The following is a 23,500-nucleotide window of genomic DNA, read 5'->3' as shown; positions in this document are numbered from 1 at the left end:
GCAGCAGGAGGATGATCAACATTAATTGAGTCTGTAGATTTTTGGTAGCAAATGTAAGTATCACTGAAAAACGCAGTTTTACAAAGAATAAAATTATCTGCTTTTGCAAAGAAGAGAAGAAGAAGAAGAAGAAGAAGAAGAAGAAGAAGAAGAAGAAGAAGAAGAAGAAGAAGCATATCTTTATAATTGCTATTGGCTCAGGACACCAGGGCCAAAAGATAATGCTATTAACACAGAGCAAATGTATACCTTGCATAATTAACTGTCGACAGTTTTTCTTTTAATATTTGTATATTCATTAATAACCAAATGAGATATCAGTATATGAGGTATTTATATTCTGATGGCTAATTAAAGTCCTATCAGCCACCACCTCTGCTATTACAAACCTGTCATTTGACTTGAATGCATAAAATCTTTTGTGTTCCTTGACAGATGACCTGACACATTTTTCTGCTTTACGACATCATCTGAATAATCTGCAGTAATGCAATTTGATTCATTAGTATCAGGGTTTTGTTTTTGTTTTTTGAATGCATATTTTGTATATAATTTTTAAATGAGAGAATGAGGGAAAAAAGAAGCTTAATAAGAACATATCCCAGAAAACATCATAAAATTATGCTGAAACGTGTTGATATCTGTAGCTTTTTTGGCTTTTTACATTAAATTAAATTGTGTAAGAACAAGATAGTACTTTTGTTCGACTTTAGAATGCATCTAACGTGGTGATGTAAATACAAATGAGATTACATGGAAGGAGGAAGAAGAGTTATTTTTCCGGATTAATTTTTTTAGAGCAGTTAAACTTTCTACAGCAAGGTTTTTTATGATGTATCAATCCTAGCAAGTCATATAGTAAAATAATACTACAATATTTGTGTGTGGCGGTTCACTTGACACCTCCAGTCTCTGAAAAGACCAATAAAAATAAAATTGGGAACCCCCAGCTTTAGATGTTCGTTCTGTGCCAGGTTTTATAACCTGCTTATTGTAATAAAGCTAGGACTAATTTTACGACGTAGGATATAGGTGAGAGGGAGAGGACTTTCACCACACTCATGGAAGCTGTTCTGCTCACACAGTGACCTGGTTGGCTGTAACTCTCTGTGTCCTAAACCATCTTCCGTGGCTTCATTTGTTAACACCTTGTATTGTATTGAATGGAACATACTAGATACAGGAAGAATCTCCCAGTTGGCTGTGCTCATAAGTCCTTATGTGTTTCAACTTTCCATTTGCTGGTTAGCATCCAGTGCTGTGTTAGCAACTTCTGAGGGCTTGGGTTATGCCCAGTGATTTGGAAAGTTCCCTCAAATTCGACAATGGTTTGTCATGATATAACCCATCTGCTGCCTGAGAAATTCAAGTTCAAAGGCCTCTTGTGTACGTAAAAATAGTTGTGAGGATCCTGGTCATGATATATGTCATTCAAAACAAGTTATGCTATGAGGTGGAGAAGAAATGCAAATAAGCAAATAATGCATGCTTGGACCTTGCCTCAGTTGGCTTACGGACTAACAGAAGCACTGAAATTTTGAGGTGTTATCTGCTGTCTCACAGTATAATTTATAGAAGTACAAGAAAGACTAAGGAGGTAGAAAGGAGACTATTTCTAGGCATCAGGAAAAATAACTGAGTAGTAAAAAAAAATTAAATTAAACCACCCAATTTAGTACAAGTTTGAAACTGGGATTTTTATTTTGTATTTTACAAAAATCCCAGGACAAATCTAACCTCATATCAGCAGACAGCAAGTCAAATTATGGCTCCAGTAAAATGAAGAGATATTCATGTTCTTTACCTAGGCCTCAATTTTGGTAAGGGGAAATTGCCAGCAGGAAATTGTGAAAACAGAAGAGGTAACAGAATTGGAGGAGGGCTAGTTCACACATGTGTATACTTAATGCTGTGTTATCAAGTGTTGACTTGGGGGGGGGGGATGGGCCTTTACAATGAAGCACCTAAAAACTTCCATATTCCTTTACTCCACCTCAGACATGATGCTTTTCAGTAAATTTGTTTCACGTATTCATCGGTGATCCATTGCAGGTGCATGTGATTTCATCATAAATAAAATGTTGAGTACTCCAGTGCATCATCTCATGAATGTGTGTTGTAATGCTGGTTAATATTACATTCTGCATGCTGGTGATGAATGGAGGCAATGCTGTGCCTATCAGGATGTGGTAAAAATGTTATTATTTTCATTTTTAATCTTCTAGGAAATGGCAAAAATTCTCAACCATCCAAGAGTCTATGCATTTCTTCATGTACCAGTTCAAAGTGCCTCTGATAGCGTACTCATGGACATGAAGAGGGAATACTGTGTGGCGGACTTCAAAAGGGTAGTGGATTTCCTTAAAGAAAAGTAAGTCTAATGCATAATAAAGAAATAAAAAGCTCCTGCCACCCTGGTTTTCAGCAGTTAACCTGCAACATCACAATTAAGGTAGAAAAGAAAATAATCCTTCTGTATCTTCAGAATTTGTCTGTGCCAACAGTTGCTTTGATGTGGTTTATCCAGTGGGCTTCTAATCTATTTCAAGTTACGCCTGAATAACTATATATAGATTTTTTGGACTGTATTTCATTGAAATCTTCTTCAGTGTTTCTTTTCAGGATAGTTGACACTGAGTGCAAAAAAACCTGCAATAATATAACAGGATAATACTCTCTAAAGTTGCTTTTATATTTACTGTGTATGGGATAGGATGGCTTTTGTGTGTTAATCCAAGGAATTAACTTTAGCAAATTATTACAATTTATGGCTCTAGTTCAGAATCCTTTTCCATAATGGCATGAATTATTTTGACAACAGTACAAGTCTATTTGAAAGTGTTTTCCATTGGTTCTAACAAACAGAATCCTGTTCTTATCTAAGAAATATTTACAGCAGGCAACGTGAAATGAGCAATTCAATTATTGAGAACTGTGAACAGACTATTTACCGAAAATTGTACTGATTGTCCTTTTATGGAATGTCTGACTTACAATTATTTTAGGCTACTTTCCTATCTGGAAGTATGCACTATTAACAATGAGAATTCTGAGCAGATCTGTATAGAATAGTGCTGTTGACTATATGTATGTACCTCTCTTTTTTCTGAAGAAGTCACTGAACGAGTTAGCATTGTTGTATGAAAAGAGTTGAAAATGTTTGTAGGGGTCTAAATTATTTCTCAGCTTTTCAAGATTTTAAAGATGCAGCAGATTTTAGAAAAGGAAGTAGCCATCTTCACCAAAAAAACATACTACTGTTAAAAAAGACAGAGCTCATGCTCTAGGAACTTTAATAGTTGCATTTTCCCAATGACTACTCATAATTTGGCCTTTAGTGGTAAAAGTAGGATTGTTGTAAATTGTTTCTCTAGGAGCAGAAACAATATGGTCTGGGCAAGAATGGTCTGTTGTAATTAATATGTAATCACCCAAGCCTTGAAAGGGTGGGATGGTAGACCAGGTGGGAAGACCTAGATACCTCAGAGTTAGCAATGGAATAGAAATAAAGTAAATATGCATTTTTTATTTTAAATATTTTAAACCACTTTCTATCAAAGCATATACTTGTATTAATACAATCTAATTCACACATGACATAAAAATACATTCTAAAACCTATAATTGGCTAGGACGATGCTTGGACCTTTGAACAAAAAGATGTGCTAAAGGAGGAAAATAGAGATTGCAGAAAAGCTGAATGAATAGATTTTAATATTCCCCAAACCATATGTAAAAATGGCTTTGAACACTTCCAGTTGCAGTGATATTTGTAAAACTCTTAATTTCTGCACCAATAATTAACCAGAACCACGTTTTCTCTAATGACACTTAAAACTGAGCATATTGATCCCAGGTACTTCAAATTCAAGACTCCTCTTAAGGCTTCATGCAAGCAACGGAATTTAGCCCATTTTTCTTTACCTATAGATTCTGAAGCAGGAAAAAAACTTTTCTAAGGTAACTACTCCAATAAACTCCCACAGCCCACATGGGCTGTGGAACTCTACCATGTGATTACACGTAGCAAATGACCAGGAGTGATACTAAAGTTTGTTTTATTACATCACTTCTAAAAAAATATTTTATTCATTGTTAGATTGATTGGGACATTTATTTTATTTATTGCCACTGTAATTTTACAGCATGATTGGCAATATTGTATTTTCTTCAAACAAAGCATCAAAGTATCCATTATTTTTAATTTATACTGCTTTGTATGGAACTGCATATATTCAAAGATTAAAGCTGACTCATTAATCTTTGGAGTGTTGAAAGTTGGCAGCTATTGTTACAATAGCATCTTGCTGTCAAATAACCCAGCAAAGCTGCTGAGCACACGCAGACATTGACTTATGTAGAAATGTATTCAATTGAGCAGTCATAGCACAAAATATGCATAAAATTATTTAATATCCAAATTTGACAGCTGGTTATTGAGTATATATCAGACCAACTTAAGGAATTCTCCATTAGCTTTTATTTTTTTAAAAAATGATAAAAGTTTGAAATCCAAGCTTTTTTAACATAATTATTTTTATTAAAATTGTATTAAAATTCTACCTCTTCGTGTAGTGGACCCAGTAACTAAGAGTTGCCAGACAGCATGAGAAAATATTTCCAACATATAGTCTAGGTCTGCTGGGAGCAGGAGCACATTTTGGATATTTGAAGCTGGTCACATCTGTAAAACTCATTTCTCTTTGCTACTGTATATAGGGAGGTCTTTATTTGTAGTGTCTCATCTCCTAGAGGCAGCCAACTATGACCTTCCTGTATAGCTATTCCCATATAGACATCTCATCACAGACATTGCAAAAGCAAAACATTACATCAGGCGCCTGCAGTTTCTAGCACTAATATGTTGTATAGAATATCTGTGGGTCCGTTCAGTAGTCCCACCATTTTTTCTTCTTACTCCACCTGGCTGTAATGATGAAATTCAAAAACCTAGCTGCGAACATACACATGAGTCATGATCAAGAGCTGAGGTTGGGCATTGTAGCACTGAACATAACACCAGAGAAACAGAAGAAGTTGCCACAGTACATCTAAATTCCATGTTCCCATTTCTCTAAAAACAATTTGTATGAAATATTTGTGAATGCGGTGGAGTGAAAATGCTTTGGGGGACTGATCATTTGCTCATTCCTGCATTTATATGTTGCATTTATCCACCGTTTTTATAATATATAATATCTGGTAACAACAGTTGAAAAAATATCTTTTTTTTATATATAAGATATTTATTAAAGTTTCAAAAAAAAAGTTACAACAATAATAATAATAATAATAATAATGAAGAATAAAGAAAAGAAAAAAGAGAATACAAAATACAAAAAAGTAAAAACAATTAAAAACAAATCAATCTTTCCATATCTTGTCTTTCATTCACTTGTTTCCCTGACTTGTTTCATTCACTTGTTTCCCTAAGTCCATTCTTACATACTCCTTGTAACATTGCTACTAAAAACCCCTTAGCTTCATTCCGACATCATTCTAACATTCATTAATTTTACAGTATTTCTGTAGATAGTCTTTAAATTTCTTCCAATCTTCTTCCACCGACTCTTCTCCCTGGTCAACAGTTGAAAAAATATCTTAGTTCTGAATGTCACTTTTTTGTATTCACTTCACTGACATAAATCAGTTTAAGCAACTTAAGAATGGCGGTGAAAATACTATATTTTTAACTGATTTCAATTACTTTGTTAGCTGTCAGAGTTTCAACATTATAGTTGACTGCTCTTGTGTTGCTCAACTAGGCCTTTTAATAATGATGATACAGCTTTGAATGAAGTATTCATTTCGGAGCTGGATAGTGCTGCTGGCCATACTTCTGCTTCTGTACATGGTTCTGTACAAAAGCCCAATCACTTTTCAATTTAATGTATAAGTATTTTGCCCATTTAGCAGGGGGCCCAACCCCATCCAGAACAGATTGAATTCCATCAGTCTGACAGGTGAACAACTGACCAGCAGCACTTCTTTCTTGCCTGAACTGAGTTTCAGTATATTGCTTCTCATCTGACTCATTAGGAATCTCAAACACTGGTCTACCACCTCATCAAAATCAAATAAAAATAAGATGTTGGCCACATATTGGATAACCACACTCTAAATTTCTGGATGACCTCACTGATCAGTTTATGTAGATAGTGAACAAATGCCATGTGGGCCCCCCAAAATAAGCGGCATCTTATGGAATATGCCATTGAGATAAATACAGAAACACAACAGCACAGTGTCCCCAGCTTCCAGCCCAGGCAGCCTATACAGGAAGATACCGTAGTTGCTTATATTGAAGCACCCACCTCATCTTTGAATTCCACAACATAGCTAAAAACATCAACAGGAACCCCAGACATGGCAGTGTGAAAACTACCCAAGGACACTCAGACATCCTTCTGGGATGGGCCATTCTAATGGGTCTCCAGTGCCTGCAATCTTTGCTCAACTGCCCCCTTGTTCCTAGACCACCATCTCCTTCAACCTACTGGGACAGAGCAACCTGCAGCCATGGGTCCAAGATGGAAACAACGCAACATCTTCCCATCTCAGACTCTTTGTTCCCCAACAAGGAGACGGAGATGGCAGCAACAGAGTAGCCAGCCAGTGACTGCAGTACATATCAGTATTTGAGTTATTGATTATGCTACTGCCACATACGTATTTTAAAAAGAGCTTAAAACCTCTTTACCTATGTCTGTTCTCCCATAATGGATTTATTTGTGGATATCCCATAAGTAAACTCATGTCTTCGTTTCCCCAGAATGGTTCTCTTATGCTAAGCTGCCTCTAGCAAAACAGACGTTAGGCTTCCCATTGAATTGAATTGAAGCATTTGTTGTATTTTGACCATTCTGGCACTGAGCATTTTTGTAATTTATTGCATTTTAAATATTTCCACAACGTGTAGAAGTTGGAAGCTGCCCCACTTTCTGTAAAGAAGGATGAAATACATTCTTAATGAATTAATGTATAACTCATCATCAATTGAAATTTATATAGTAACAAATAATCATGTGAGGCTTTTGGGTGCACAATATCCCTTGTGTTTTGTATATCTAAATTTTGGCAAGTGCAGTTTTTCAGACAGTGCATTTCCTCAGCAGTGCTGCACAGCTCGCTTTCTACTAATGCTCATCATCAGCATGTAATATTAACAAGCAATTTTTGACAAGCACCTTCAGATTAATTACAGTCCTTTTGCTGATCCTTCTTCATTTACAGATCACTGATCCAATAGATCGTAATGCTTTTCAAATGAAGGGTTCTTAATGGATTTTTAAAATACGGCTTTTCTGGTAGCTCATACACTTGCAGCGGTAGAATTATCATTTTAAATGCTTGATGAAATTTTCAGGCCCTCATATGAATACAATATAAGGAGGAGGAGAAGATAATATCATATATAAGGTTTGTAATATTAATGTTGGGCTTAATGCTCGTTTGTTTATTTCACAGCAGTTATATCACCTTTGATTCTAATAAAAGTGCTTTACAAAAAGAATAAAACAATAAAATGGTCAGTAAAAAAAACAGTTAAAAACAAATATTTAAAACATTCATACATTCAAAAAAAGAAACCTGAAATCAATAATAAGCTGTAACACATGGTTAAACAAATGACAACTTCTGCATGTCTGGGTAGGCTTGCTTAAACAAAAATATATTTAGCAGATGCTGAAAAGACTACAGTGAAGATACCCGCCTCGTGCCATGCATCCTTCTCTATGATTTTAACTTGAGTGTATCTGATTGATGATCTTCAGCCTGCATAAAAAAGTACTTTTATTCAGAAAAGTTAGCTTTTGTATCTGAAAACAACAGCACATTTTCCTAATAAAGTTAACTTGTTGCTGGACTTGTCTGCCTTTTAAAAAAAAGAAAAAGCTTTGGGTTTCCCCCCAGAGATGTGGCAGTTAACTTTGGTCAGGAACTTTATGAAGTGACAGGGTAGTTTCACTCACACTGTGTGTTTCAGTCCTCAAGCAGACTTGATTCATACACCTACTGCTGGCAACTGCTTAAGTCAACCAATTGAGCAGTGACCGAAAAAGTGTTATCTCAGTTAGCCATTAGTCTTGCAATATACCCTCTTCCTTGAATCCTGCATTCAGAAACATTGCCCTGTGACTTAGTGTTACATTTAAAACTTCCAGACATTCACTTCTTCATTCCATTCATTCCGATCATTTATCGTCTAGCCTCTTGCCTACAGGGGACCTGTTTATAACACTGGAAAATACAGTGTGTACTCTGCTTAGTTTCTGTATGCAGTTCACTCTTAGTCAAGGAATGTATTTGCTTAAGATATTTAGGTTTCCTCCTTCCATGTGGGTAATAGTTTTCACTGAAAACACCCTCAGATCATTAAAGCCTAAGAGGACTAATACAAATTACCTATTTTGTGATGGGAAATAGAGTTGGACTGGCTAAGCAAAGATAACTCTTCCAATTTGAAATCATGGAAGATTGGAAAATATATTGGATAATTATTTTAAACCATCTCAAGTAAAGATTACAAAATAGTGAGCGAGCTTTTGAGTTACTGAGAGTTTTTCTTTGGATTCAACATTCAATAAAAAGCACTGGGGGCATGTATCATTGACAATAAATTGTGACCTTTAGATGGTGATGCTGATTCTGGATGCTTGCTGCAGAATAACTAGGATAGTTTGGGTACAGAGCAAAAGAGCGTATGTTACACCATAGCAGCTTGCAATAACAAAGCAACAGCCACTTTCCTTAGATGATATAAAAGCTAGCAATTATTCAGATCTGTCTCTAGCATTTATGGGAACCTTGGAACACAGTGAGCAGACAAAAAGAAAGAAAGAAAGCATAGCAGTGTTTATATTCATCAAACTGGAAATTAGTTATAAATAACACACAAGTTATGAAATGACTGGAAGATATATACATCTTATTTGAAGGGCATGTTAACCACTCTGTAGGCAAAACTTTCATATAGGTATTTGTAAATCTTAAATGTTTCTAATAAAGCTTTTAAATGGTGGGAATAGCATGAGATAAGTTTGTGGACTTCGTCTAAGACAAGAGAACATGCTTTCCAAGCACACAGTAATAAAATATACTAATAATGCAATAATTCTCAGAGTGCCTGTCCTAGCGTAGCCAAAATACACCATTCATATCAGCAAGCTTGGGAAATTCTGAGGCGTTTTGAATGACAAAAACATACTATTTAGAATACTGTATAAAGGGGGAGGACATCAAAACACCCCACTGAGGGCTAACTGTGTTCCGTGGGCACATATTTCTGACTGACTTGAGAGGGGCAGAAAATTGAGTGGGGAAATGCTGAAAGAGGGCATGTTTGGTTGGCCAGAAACCTTTCAGGAGCACTCCTCCCCATTGCACCATTTTGTTGTAAGCCCCACTTGTGGCTTGTGTTTTCATTCCTAGGGTATTTTATGAAATGTATTTCCAGGTTTTCATAGCCATGAGATCCACTGTTTTTGAAAGTGTACATACTATTTGCTTCCATTTCCCCAAGAATAGTTAGATGTGCTGCTGTCGTAGTAACATGTTTCAAAACATCGACTGATTTGTGAAGTAACCATTTAAAGAGAAGCATTCCACTGACATGAACAATAAAAAAGTTAAATTCATGCTTTAGGGCAATGGCTTTTTATTGAGTTTATATTGTTTCAAGTCGAACAGCTTCTGGCACATGTAATTATTTATAAGCTAGCTCACTTGTTTTCTAGTCTCATCATTTCCCCCCACCTCAACTCTGCTGAAGAGCATTTCTCAAGAGGCCACCTCTGGACTTTAAAAAGGTCTTGGCTTATTTATGGTTATAACCATTTGCAAAAGCAAATGCCGCGAGTTGTTTGATTACAACTTAGGTAACTGTGCCTAAATCCCATTTTGCAAGTATTTAAGAACTTAAGCTCCACTGATTTCAGCAGATCTAAAAGACAAAATAGACATGGGAGAACTGTCATCACAAACACACCAAAGAAGAAACCAAGAATCCTGGTGAGTGGAAGGAGAGACAGATACAACTCTGTACCTGTCTTCTTCCCACCCTCTGCAGCTAATAGCCTGGAGTGAGCATGATTTTTATGTAAGGAGGAGCGTGCCATGAAAAGGAATTTTCAAAATTTCCTCCACTTTGGTCCCAATCCAGATTGGAGAGAGAGGGTTGTAGATGTAGAAATGAGAGGTGGAGAGGTTGCTTGTTTGGCACTGTGCTGTCAAGATGATCTGCACAACTGCCAGGCAACCCCCAGTCTTCCTCCCATTCTTGGAGTTCAGAATATGCAGCAACTTGATTGTTCTTCACCCACCTTATGCAGTTCCAAGGTAAACAAATCCATAACAATCTGAAATCACTATGAATGCATTGCAACATTCTTAGCAAAATAATGTTAATTCAAACAACATTGTGTGTTGAGGACAGTTGCAAGGATAGTTACCAGTGACTATTGACTGAAACTTCCAGAGTATCTAGGCAACAGAATCACACTAAATACCAAACTTACAGAGTGGTCTTCTTGAAAAGACAAACATCGCCTTGCTTTAACCTATAAAACAGTTAACATGTTTGAGTGCTCACATAGCATGCCAGCGCTTCATGGAAGAAAAATTACAGCCATATTTCCTTACGTAGTTTGTAAGCAGATTCTTGGGGTGCCAGTAGGTAATGATGGTTTTCACATCTGTGCTGAATGTGGACCACAGGTCATGGTTTCTTTCCATAGTACACCTCTGCATGTTCTATGTCCTAAACACCTGAAGATGAATAACCCCTACTGAACTTAGCTGTGTAAACCAGCAGAAGATTGGGCTATAGGCTGGTCACACGAAAGAGACAGGACTTGTAGAAATGCAGTTGACTTGTGCTTCTGATGTAAAGTGTGAAGCACATACTCTTAAATCTTGCATATTCACACACCCCTTTTCTCAAGGAGTGTCAGGGTGGTACATATTGAACTATTTATTTTTAATTTCTGCTAATGCATATTTTCCTAAGGATGTCATCATGCTGCAGTTTGCATGGCTGCCAACAGGTGGCACCGTGATGCTAAGCCATCAGAGGAGGAACATGAGAAGTAGGGAACTGGAGATGCAGCACAGGCAGGCATGTGGCCCAGGCCAGCAAGCAGAGGTTTGATTATGTCTAAGGGGAAGAGTGATTTTGATAAGGAGGGAGAGAGGGGCTTCAGTAAGATGTGAAGGGGTAAGTGGCTTAGGCAAAGGGGTTGGTCACTTTATTCACACACAAATCCAGTGAGGAGTTTTAACCTATGAAATCTTGAATTGCCCAACACCACCCCAAAAGCTGCATGGCTGAATGAAGAATTAAACAAGTCTTCCCATTCCAAGTCCATATCTCTACACCTCAGCACTGCTCCGTGCATCCGGACAAGTTTTCCTTACTGAACATGCCATTTTATAATAATAGCTTGAAATTGGTGTTGAGAGAATGAAATTCATGTTGTTGGGACTCCGTCTTCTGAAATCGCCATGCCAAATGCAAGGAATTTCTGCTTTATTCCAAACTGGCATACGCAGCTGTTTAAAGCCAGATTGAGCAGCTTACAGCTAAATAATTTTGTCTCCTGTTTTAGTACAGCAAATAATATTTAGCGATGGTGCTGAAAACTAAATGTGGAGATGTAACAGAAAATTAGCTGACAGTTCTCAGTGACTGCTATCATGCAGCAAATGTTAAGCCACTTCTCATGATCATTTCCCCGATGCAACTCTTAATAAATGCAAACCTTAGTTTTAGTAATGACCTTTAGTAATGTGAGCCTTGATCCATTGAGATGCCATTCACTTGTGATGCATCTCCAAATCCCATTTTTATGCATTTTAAATCAACACACGCTTGCTCTGAATTTATGCATGTGCATAGAAGGAGATGTAATTTAAACACATCTGTTCAAATATGCATTTCAGATAAACTTGGTGCTGGTTCTCATAATGTGGCTGAGTTTTTGACGTGTATTATATCCCCAAAGTACACACCAGATGGTATTTATTAGAGATTTAATGGAAATGAAGTTTAAGGATGTTGAGCTTTTGTCTTAAGTCTCTCATTTTAAAGTCATAAAACAGTAATGATCTGAAGTTATAAATCTTTAATGAAGTTTTGTACAGGGTTTCATTTGTATGGCAAGTGTAGACTGTTTAAGGATAAGTAAGCCCAAATGGGGCTCCAAACTGAAATTGTGCCTTCAAAGAAATCAATGATGAAAGTTGGGAGCAAAAAGCATTTAGGCTACTTCTGCTTGCTGAGAAAGCTACCTCTAGAAGCCTCCGCTACTGTTAGGGAAACAGAAAGAAGACTCGTTTCACTCAGCGTGCAATTAAAGCAGAGGATTCTGTAGATGATAGATAGATAGATAGATAGATAGATAGATAGATAGATAGATGCCACCATGTCAATAAGCCTAGAAGGAAAAAGCCAAAGGAACTTAGGTTATCTCTGTTTATAATCAAATGTATCAATTGCCAAATTGTCCAGTTATTTCCTCTATTCAAAAATACTCTGCAGAAGAATCCTTTCTGCCTGTTTTATAGTATTTATAATGTGTTGATATTTAACATTTATTCATAGGATGGGGAATAAATTCTTCCTACCACTTGGCATGATATAGATAGGAAATTTACCAAGCATATATGTCAAACACGTTGTGGAAAGTTATCGGATGATGAATTACTTGATAGATAAATCTTTTAGTGGCTCATTCAAATAACACACAGTACGACATGTTTCTGGAAGGGGGCAGCTCAGTACTTCAGGCGGATAGGTTAATGAAAATGTTCATAGTCAGGATGCTGAATATCTGAGAGTAATGGTGATTAAAACAAAGATTTCCCATTGAAGATTGTGCTTGAATGGTTGTATATTTGCAGTAGCCCACTTCTCTTTAAATCTTGGATTGCTGCAAATTTTGCTTCCTCTTTTTCTGAGTTCAGCCAGTGTGTGTCAAAGGTTACGTCTGATGGGAGCGAGTAGCCAAGAGCTTAGATGAGGAAGTCTTCTTTCTGGGAATTAGGTGGTAGTAGTGTGCCACAAGAGTTAAAAGGAGAAGAGATGAAAAGCCTTGACAAAACACTGATTTGTGGAGTGGGTGGGCACCTCTCAGAAACCAAGCTCTAGTTACTGTGACCTAATATATGTAGGAAAGCATTGCCATTGCTTGTTCTTCCCTCTGGTATATGAAGCAATGGAAACAAATTGCATTTTTTAAAAGCCTGAAAGACGTATTTGCATTTTAAAATATTCACTGTTTGTAGAGTGTTGCAGTGTGTTGTCATTACAGACTTTTAAAAGGAAATGCAACAGTGAAAAGTCATTTTGTACTTCGGTGCAACTAGAGCACAAAGGAAAGTGCCTGACAGAGTAGGCTGCAGTAATATATCATCTGCTTATAGAATTCATTTTACAATATATGAAACAATGTAATTGTTCTGCACCGGGAGCATGTACATGAATAAAAGATGTTAGCAGGTGTCCTGCCTGTGAGGAGTCTCCTGCTGATGTATTTATTGGAAGTATGAACATCATCAACAGATTTGAGTTTGTTAAAAGTAATCCAAACAGAAGGCTTAAATACAAGTAATGAACTTACAATAGAACACACAGTAACTGGCATTTTTAAAAAGAAACTTCCTTAAACTGGGTGGTATTCAACTATGTTTTACTCAGAGTAGACACATTTCAATTACAGAGCAAGGATAAGTTAGGTCCATTTATTTCGGTAGTTTTATTCTAGTAAAACTTCCTTGAATACCACATACTGAATTTACATTTTCTGTTTTTCAGTATGGATCCAAATGATTTTATTTTCTGCTGCTACAAAGTGATTTATGACACTGTTATACTGGCCAGAGGTAGCTTTCATTTAGGCTTTTCTTAAAGATGTTTGTAAACATCTGTTTGTGCTTTTTTCATTTACTTGTATACTACATGGCACAATAGGAATATATAGATAGCTTTTGGTGTAGATGTTTGATTTATACCCTTAGATAGCTAGCAAATGAAAGGGTGACACTCAATGCATATTTGTATCCTTTCACCAAGCATCATTTTCTGAATGCTGCATCCATCCCAGATGGTAAAGCTTAGGACCATTTATATGAATGGAAGCAATACTAAAGATATCCTGGTCCCATGCAGGTTAGGGCTTTAGAGGTGAGAACCAGCCACTTCCATTTGGGCAAGTTCTTATAGAGTGTGCAAGATTTCATGCAATTTTGGGTGAGTTCTCACCCAAAAGTGAGGGAGGAAGCTAGGCTACAACATTTCCTTGACAGACTGATTTCTATTTGAAGAGGTTGTTTTTATAAGGATGAGCATTTGGTCATTCAATATTATTATTGCAATCTGAAGTTATGCAGCTCAGACATAGGTCTGCTGGCAGATTTTTTTTTGCACAGTGCTTTTTTGCATTTGGTTTTGGAATAGGTTCTCAGTATGAACATACTGGAAATAATTTCAGACCCCTGGGATTGTTTTAAGCTTGCAAATTAGAATGCAATACCCCAACAACTCCTTATTTTTTCTGAGAAAGAAATAATAATTTTTTTCTGAGAAAAAAATAATAATTTTTTTCTGAGAAAAATAATAATAAATCATAATTTAAAAAATTGGTCAAGAAAAAAGAGGATGTTGGAGTAATTTCATTTTTTCTTTTCTGAATTACTGATTTTGTACATCCCTTTTACTTTTAAAATGTGTTTGTGTTATTGTCTATAAGAATGTTAGGAGAACCATAGGGATCTTATGATTTAGGTCAGGCCTGCTGCTCTTCTTTATCCAAGTTTTCATTTTGTTTGGAAAGAAACATTTAGGGAGGGAAATGCATTAGTTTTTAATTTCCATATTAGCACCAAAATTATTCCATGTCAATCAGAGAAGGTTTTTGGGTTTTTTTCTTGGATGGAACACATGTCATAGACATTTCACTGAATCTAGCATGACTGAAACTTACCATTCACGTTCCCATAGAAACTGGGAAATACACATGCAGTGGATGTCATTACCAATGCTGTAGGTATCACATGCTTTAGCTAATGCCAGCTGTGTCATTAAAATGACTGGTATAACTAAACTGTAACTGCTTTTTGTCAAATATAATGTGCATCTTATTAATCTTGGAGATGTCAGACAGTGCTACTTGCCATTCATTTTGTAGAGTCGTATAGCTTGCCTCATTTAAGCCTGTCAGAGCTGCAAATCTTTCCCATGTGAAGCAAGGACAGAATTCAGAATGTTTCTGTATTATAATTTTGGAGTACATATTTATGCAAATCCTGGAAGAGCTCAAAAAATATGCTCAGTATATGTCAGTGTGCATTCTTGGATGTGCTGACATTGCACAATTGCCACATCCCCTTGGTAGTCCACACCCCATACCCTAGAAGGGGAATATTCCAGTATTCAGCATACCATCCACACAAATGGCTTACCATCAGCATGGGTTAGAAAGGTCCCAGTCTCTTCCAGTGTGCTTCCAATGAGTCTGGCTAGCCTGGAAGTCCTGGAAATTGCTGCGGAGAAATGCCCTGAAGTATTGTAGTCTAGCTGGTCATTCGCTTTCAAAAGTCATACCTTCCTAACCTCTTCCTTGGTCTCTGGGCTGATATCTATGTTGCAAATATAAAATGGTTTAACTGTTACAGCTTCCCTGAAAGAACCCTGAGAATTTTAATTTTTTGTATCATGCCGAGAATGATCTCTTAGAAATTCTAAGCTTCCTTGCAGAACTAAAATTTATGGGTGTATTGGAGAGAAACCATGACAGTTAAGCTAGTTGAATTTTGTAGTTTGGGCTTTTCCTTATATAAAGCTATATTTAATGGTTATCAGTTTCCATAGGTAAATGCTTTGTATGTTATGCAACACTCTAAATGCCTAATATTTTGCTAGGGGAAGAAGCTAATATGTCCAGTCTTCAGCTTAACACTTCTTGTTTTCATTCGTTTCAGAGTGCCTGGAATAACAATTGCCACAGACATCATTTGTGGGTTTCCAGGGGAAGCAGATGAAGATTTTCAAGAAACCATGAAGCTTGTAGAAGAGTACAAGTTTCCAAGTCTTTTTATTAACCAGTTTTACCCACGCCCTGGGACTCCTGCTGCAAAAATGCATCAAGTTCCAGCCCAAGTAGTAAGTGATCTGTCTCCCTCCTCCCCATCTTTAAAGGACAGCTCATCTTATGTGAGATGTTAAGATGTGTATACATGGGTCAGTAGATACCAGGAATTTTTAAAAATTGTTATTATTATTTTACTTAGGAGTTTCATTTGAAGTGAGGAAGTGATTAGAGTTTAGCTTTATTAGTTTCATTGGCCTCATTCAATTCAAACTTTTGTTATTGCCAGCCATCATCCAATTTCAGTGAGTATGTTTTCTAATCATTTAATTTCATATTAAGTATTAAAACAAGTTAACAAAACCATACACACAAAAAGGTAGAGATTTACAGAGAGAAATAAGGAAACTGAAAGGGGGTGGCAAAGTTATGTTGTGTGAATAGAATTCCACTTGCACAATTTTGGATCCAATTTTGCCTCTTTCTAAACTGTGTTCCTGGTAAGAATCTAATAATTATAAAGAGACTGGAGGTATACTTCCCACACCCACACACCTTTTCTACATTTTTGAAGATTTGTTATGCAGACCAATACATTCATACGTGTCCACTATAATCCTTTGCTAGATATAATAAATCAAATTACCTTAATCTTAGTATATATCAAAGGTCAGATTTGCATGTTTCATTCTCCTGATCTGTGGAGGCCTGCTTCATAAATATCCACCATAATCGCATAGCATTGTAAAATAGTACATCACCTTTCAACCTCTACATTAAAATCTATTAGGAATTTTGCAAATATTGTTTATAACTTTGGGGTTTTCAGGAATGTACTTATATCTGGTCAGAAAATTATGCAACCACTTTGTGTTTATCAACCTTGTTGCTCATTCCTCTGGGTTCCCTTTAATGTGGGAAGTAATTTAATTGAACAAGATGGCATCAACTCTATTTTAATTCATACAGGGAGGAGTTTGTGGGTTGCTGTTTTTTTAAATTGCTTTTGGTCCCAAAGCTTTCAAAGCTAAAAACGATAGTGTCAGTTAATATTAATGTGCATTATTTTAGTGAGTTTAATTTGTGTTTCATCCATCCAGGGACAGTCTTTCACAAAAATGAGAAAAAGTTGTCTTATTAACCCTTAGTATTTGGTATATAACATGAAAGTTGTCTTAGACCACCCCTGTGAACTTGAGGCACTATCATATAATCTCAGTGGCATAATAGACTGGCAGTAAATGTTCTGTGATGATGGGAACTCTGCTCTCTAACAATCCCTTAACTGAAATTAATCCATTTTCTGGCTCCAGTCCATCACAGAGTAGCTGGGGCTGTGTGTACATAAGCCTTTTTAAAAGCTGAATTTCTGCAAATCAGCTGTTTGGTAAGAGGAACAGGCTGGTTGAAGGACAGTTCAAACGTGTTATTAGTGAGATTTCAGCTTTTAAAAGTTTTCTATGTACATGCAGCCCCAGTTGCTGGATTTATTTCAGAAGTCATGTATATTGCACCCATTTGAACCTGTTGGCCTCCATCCAGCTAAGGATATACTCATGGAAGCCCGCTTCCACGCATGTCAGTGAAATCAGGACATGAGGACATCTGTCTTTATACAGTTGGCACAGAATCTATCCCTGCAGGTTCCAGATTCCCACCTTGATGCCAGTTTGTGCTGCACAGGGTTTGAAAGAGGGTATCTGGCATCAGGTTGGCACAGGGTTCTGCGGAGGCCTCACTTCTAAAAGCCAAACAGCTGCTCTAAATATAGGACCGCCTTGCAGCTGCGGCATTGCTGTCACCAACATACCTGCTCGCCCACCTTCATTTTATTCTTAATTTGAAGTTATGTTGGTGTACACAGCTGTGTACTGAGGCTTGCTGCAAGGAGGAAATTTATCCAAAGGTATAATTGGTCCTGGCTCTGAGCAGATTTTGCCTTCCTCACAGCAGTTACCAAGAACCTGTCACAACCTTGTTGCAAGTGGGAGAGGAACTTGGCAGCATCCAAGGTGGAGTTAAGTGGGAGATGGGCATCCTGAGGGAATTCCTGTAAGGTTTTGGGGTGGTGCTTTCTGCCCACACCCTCATTTTGGCTAGCTGGTAGGCTGCCATACTGTGAAGTTGCCTGGGGTGCCATGGTGGGCCCATAGGCTGGACCTGGGACATTGGCAAGTATAGTTTAGCTGCCCAGTGATGGTATCCTCAGCCTACCCTACACTAAACTGTGTGCACTGTAACCAATGAAGTTGTGGACATCTTAAACACACATAATCCTCTGCGTTGTTTCTTGCTGTCACACGCTTGCACATGTTTCAAAACGTTGTTTAACAGTAATCAGTGTAAACTTACAGTAGGATTGCCACAGTCAATACACTCATTGCATTAATCACAACATAGATACAGCAGCAATAAAAAACTTGGTGGGAAAGTTCTGATTTCCACAACATGAAACTATTAAAAAGGAGCTTTCCAACCTGAGCACTAATATGTGAATGAAGCATATTTTTGATTTGCAGTCAAATAGTGCTAGGATAAAAATAGGTTTCCTACGGCTTCATCCAACATGTAATAATTTTGTTTTTCAGTTCTATAATGCTACGTTTCCTTGTTTTTCTACAGAAAAAACAGAGAACGAAAGAACTGTCAAGATTGTTTCACTCGTACAACCCATATGATCACAAGGTAAAAATAAATTGCAGAATTTTTTTTGTCAGTAATACTACTCTGCTAATGATGTTGGTATACACACCCTTTAAGCTACTAAAGGATGTACAACCAGTTCAACCCCTGTGGTGACCTTGGGGGGTGGTTCTTGTTGCTTGGGGACATGGTACTGCTAGGATCAATCTTTGAGGATAGAGCTACGTACCTACTGTGTAAAAAACCCCACCCTTTCTCTTTGGTTGGAGTTTAGGGCTGTCCCGTCTACCTGGACCAGCCAGTCATTGACTCTGATGAATCATTTTGCCTACTTGTATGAATAAAACACAACTGACTGTCTGTTAGGACCACCTATGGGTTTTCCCTTTCCTCCCATTCCTTGGTGTAGTTTAATTTGAATTAGGCCATTAGAGATCAATAGGGTCTTGATACATTTTGCTCTGCACATTTTCAGACCAACAGCAGTGGATCTTATGTCAATCAGCACCATTCTGAGAAGGTTATTTTCTTTTATACTCCTCTAAGTTTCCATGGGGAGGCCTTTTGAATTCCTCCTCTGCACCAGCCATAATTGAACAGCTGTGTGTTGGAATAATTCAAGCACTTGGCTTTCTTTATGTGTCTAAAACTGATTCTCAAACTGTAAAATGTGGATGTTAACCCACTGTAATGAATGCATCTACTGCTTTATGGGGAATCCATTTCCAGCACAGATCCTTCCCATCTCTCTAACAGTGTATGTGGGCAGTCACATCATCCTGAGTGGAGGGAATAATGACACACCCTACACTACTGTTCAAAACTGCAGAAGAATCTCAGAAATCATGGTTACCTGTCCATCAACATTGTCTTGAATAGGCAAAAGCAAGAGCATGGTTCAAGGTAGCTAGTGGTAGCCATCTGGAAAACAGATAACAATAGGGCCCTGTCAGGTAGCAATGACATGTTTATCACAATTTTGGTAATTCAGGTTTTTAAATGAATTTGATAAGGAGGACAGTCATCAGTCTAGGATGGTTCCTCCCACATTGGGTTCATAGGGAGCCCACTGTGGTTTTTCACTGGGCTCCCTATGAACCCAATGTGCTAGAGCCCTACCTTGTTTCCCACTTTCTTTTCTCTTTTCTCACCTCTGTTGCTCTTCTGTGCTTTCTTTCCCTCCCCTCCCTTCTTTACCCACCCTCTACAGCAGAGCTTTCCATACTTTACATGCTGGTGACACACTTTTTAGACATGCATCATTTTGCTACACAATACAGTGGTGCCTCGCAAGACGAAATTAATTCGTTCCGTGAGTTTTTTCGTCTAGCGAATTTTTCGTCTTGCGAAGCACGAAATCCCATAGGAATGCATTGAAATTCAATTACTGCATTCCTATGGTCAAAAAAAGTCCAAACGAAGCCAAATTTGGTACAACAAGAGTTTATTAAGTGCTCTTTAAAGTCACACCCACCACACAGAAATTCAAATCCAGAAATTTTTTTAAAAAACAGCAGAGTGGCCCAATGGTCACAGAAAATCATAAAAATTCAGAAAAAAACCACACAAGCTTCCAGATTCTTGCAAACCCCTCCTCAACTGTTCCCCCAGCCACCCACCACACAGAAATTCAAATCCAGAAATTTTTTAAAAAAACAGCAGAGTGGCCCAATGGTCACAAAAAATCATAAAAATGCAGGAAAAAAATACACAAGCTTCCAGATTCTTGCAAACCCCTCCCCAACACCAAGTCCTTGAATTCTAAACACCCCAACCCAAAATCCAAAACCCCCCAAAAAAGTTTTAAAAGTTTAACTTACCAAATGGCTGCAAAATAAGTTTTGGAAAAGCTTCAAAAATCACCAAAGTCTTTAAAAACCTCAAAAAAGGCTACCACACCGCGTTCTATGAGTTGCTCCTCGAAGTCAAGTCGCAACTGTATTAACGGTGTTAAGAAAAAGGAAACAAACTTGCAAGACGTTTTCGTCTTGCGAAGCAAGCCCATAGGGAAATTCGTCTTGCGAAGCAGCTCAAAAAGCGCAAAACCCTTTCGTCTAGTGAGTTTTTCGTCTTGCGAGGCATTCGTCTTGCGGGGCACCACTGTAATTCAGTTTTACTAGCAAATCGGAGGTTAAACTAACCCCTTTCCAGTCCCGGGAGGAGCATTGGGAGCGTTTGTGCGACACACCTACACACTGCAGCCAACACACTAACGTGTTGCGACACACAGTTTGGAAAGCTCTGCTCTACAGTTTTAGTGGCTGGATGGAGGGAGAATTGGAGGCTGCTTTGTGGTGTGCAGGAAGGCCTTATACTATAGCCACACCTCGACCATGGTGGGCCAGGCAGCAGAGAGAGAGACCTATCTCTATCTGTTCCTTTTAATTGTTGGTTTGTAGATTTTTACATTTTGAGCTAATAATTAAATGTATTATGACTGCTGGCTTATTAATTTTGTAGGAGGAGGTTTTAGAAGTTTTAATTTGTTTTATTATTAATACTGTCTTCTGGAATTTGGGGTACATAAATCTCCTTGAAAGAGCAGGACACACAGAAAGAGAGGCATATGTAAAATGATATATAAGCAGTAATTGTGCTTATATAGGTGTAATTGTGTAATATATAGGCATAAAGGTGTAATTGTGAAATGTTTTTAGCCTAAATAATTCATCCAAGTGCTCTTTTTTTGCTGTGCAATCATAGGCATCATGCTTCAAATGGTAAAGCTTGTGTAAATTGATTAATGGTTTTTTTTAAAAAAAGATTGACAAGTATGAGTTCTGAAGGGAGTTTTGTGATATGGAACTGTTGAAGTTAAATGTAATAGTAGATCAATTAAGATATAATAAAGAGAATCAACTGAAGAGGCAAAGCTTTGATATTTTTCCCCCTTGTCTAAATTCCCTGGTGGCACAGGGTTTTTTCTCTCCATTCACAGTACAAGAAAATTCCATTATTCTTTTATTAGCACTCTTATTGGAACTGGGCCACTTTTGTAACCTCTGTTGCCTCCTTGCACATATCCTTTGTGGCGCTATATCAAAGTATCCTCAACTGTTTTTTACTTCAGTTGTGAGTTTATGCACTTATTTTACTAATGACTCATCAGGAGGTGTGGAAAAAGAATATGAATTCTTAAGACTTGTTCTTTTGATCTCTGTTTTAGGGCCTTTTATAAATAACAAAAGTTGCAGAATCAAGTGGCAAATAGTTTTTTCAAGATCACAGGCTTGTGTAAGGGTTTGTTGGGAGGAATGGAGGTAGAAAAATAAGAGAAGTGCAGCAAGATGAAAAGGCTGTGTTCTTATGTCCCAAGTCATCTCAACTCAATGCACTGTACGTTTGTATCTTGCTGTGTGTCCATCTGAAACACTCCATTTTCCTTTTGTCATTCCGCATACCAGCTCCCACTCCCCTACAAAGCAGCTTCAATATACCAACCCTCTGCTATTGTTTTTTAGTTTAAACATTTGCTGTAACCTAATCATGTTCACATCACATTAATTTTTTTAGGTTACAGTTTCTGTAATTCAATACATTGATGCAGCTGCCTTGTGGCAGCCTAGCAAGTTAATTTACTTCACATATTTTTAGCTCCTAATATTTTCCACAGATTCCATTTTTAAAGTGTAATTTCTTACATTTCTTGGAAGTAAGCTAGTTACAGTGACTTTAGCGGAGCTTATTTCCACATCATGGCTATAATCCAACAAAATCCTAATCTTTGAAGGGAGGGTGTGCCTTTCTCTCCTTGCTTTCCCTAGCACAATTTCAAACTGCTTTTAGTATAGTTTATTTGTGGTTTTGGTGAGGCTACTGAGTTAGAAAGGACATCAAAACCCAGGGTGTGCTCGCAAGACTCTGAATTAGAGCCAAAGTGTTTTGGACAGTGCTAGAAATATTTCCGCATGCAATACCAACCGTAAGATGTAATAATTGCATAGTATATGTATATCCTCATAGCTGCAGGGTATTTCCCTGTTTGCATTTAGAAATTTGTCTCTTGGGAGTTTCCGTAGTCCGGTACGTAGGACTTCCATTCCCACTATGTTCAGAGAGAGAGGAGTAGAAAACCATTGAGAAAGCTGGAGGAATGGAGTGGCTATAGAAAGGCAGAGGCTGTGTTTCAAATTCTGTCTAGTCTGTTATCCTTACCAAAGACACCCCAGGGAAATATTATTGTTATCCATGTGGATAACAGTGCATACCAAAAGTGGGGAAGGGAAATGTCCAAGGAATTTCTGCACCTGTTTGTCATAGATCATATATCCTTAGGAGCAAATGCCTTCTTGATAGCGGCCCCCAGACTTTGGAACTACTTGCCATCACTGACAGCCTTCTGCTAGCAGACAAAAACATTTTTAGGCAGACATTTGGCTGCTAGGTGTTGGTTTTAACTGGTGGTTGTGTTACTGTTTTAGCTATCTTCTTTGTACTAAATTGTGTTTATTATATTTAATTGCATTTGCATAGTTAGCTACTTTGAGCATTGGTTGGAAAGGAGGGGTGTAAATTTAACAAATAATAATAAGCATAGACCCTTATTTTTAGTAATGGCTCAGGATTAGGACGGTGGGAAGCTGTCTCTTTACTGACCGTGGAGCTTCTTTGTTATTTTTTGTGACATCTGAAAGCACTTCATGGGTGATAGACATTTTCCTCTCCTTTTTTTGGTCCCTGGCTTTGTGAATAATTTTGTGATTTTGCTTTTCTGATTCTTGCGGTATATCTTTATTGTTAAGAGTTCAGAGGACGTTCTTCAGGGGCACAGT

General features: G+C 37.5%; 1 protein-coding gene across 4 annotated transcripts in view; it reads left to right on the top strand.

Moving 5' to 3' along the window:
• Positions 1-23,500, top strand: part of CDKAL1 (CDKAL1 threonylcarbamoyladenosine tRNA methylthiotransferase) — a 227,640-nt gene that overhangs the window by 153,956 nt on the left and 50,184 nt on the right. For all 4 annotated transcript variants that reach the window (XM_081014204.1, XM_081014203.1, XM_081014205.1 and 1 more), the window contains 3 exons: positions 2,226-2,371; positions 15,979-16,159; positions 18,708-18,770. In XM_081014204.1, the coding sequence (XP_080870330.1) occupies positions 2,226-2,371; positions 15,979-16,159; positions 18,708-18,770 (390 nt within the window). The remainder of the gene's footprint in view (positions 1-2,225; positions 2,372-15,978; positions 16,160-18,707; positions 18,771-23,500) is intronic.

Source organism: Podarcis pityusensis (assembly GCF_964106645.2).
Source record: "Podarcis pityusensis genome assembly, chromosome: 7".
NCBI lineage: Eukaryota > Metazoa > Chordata > Lepidosauria > Squamata > Lacertidae > Podarcis > Podarcis pityusensis.
Note: the sequence above shows the minus strand (reverse complement) of the source record. Positions and strands in the feature narration are given on the sequence as shown.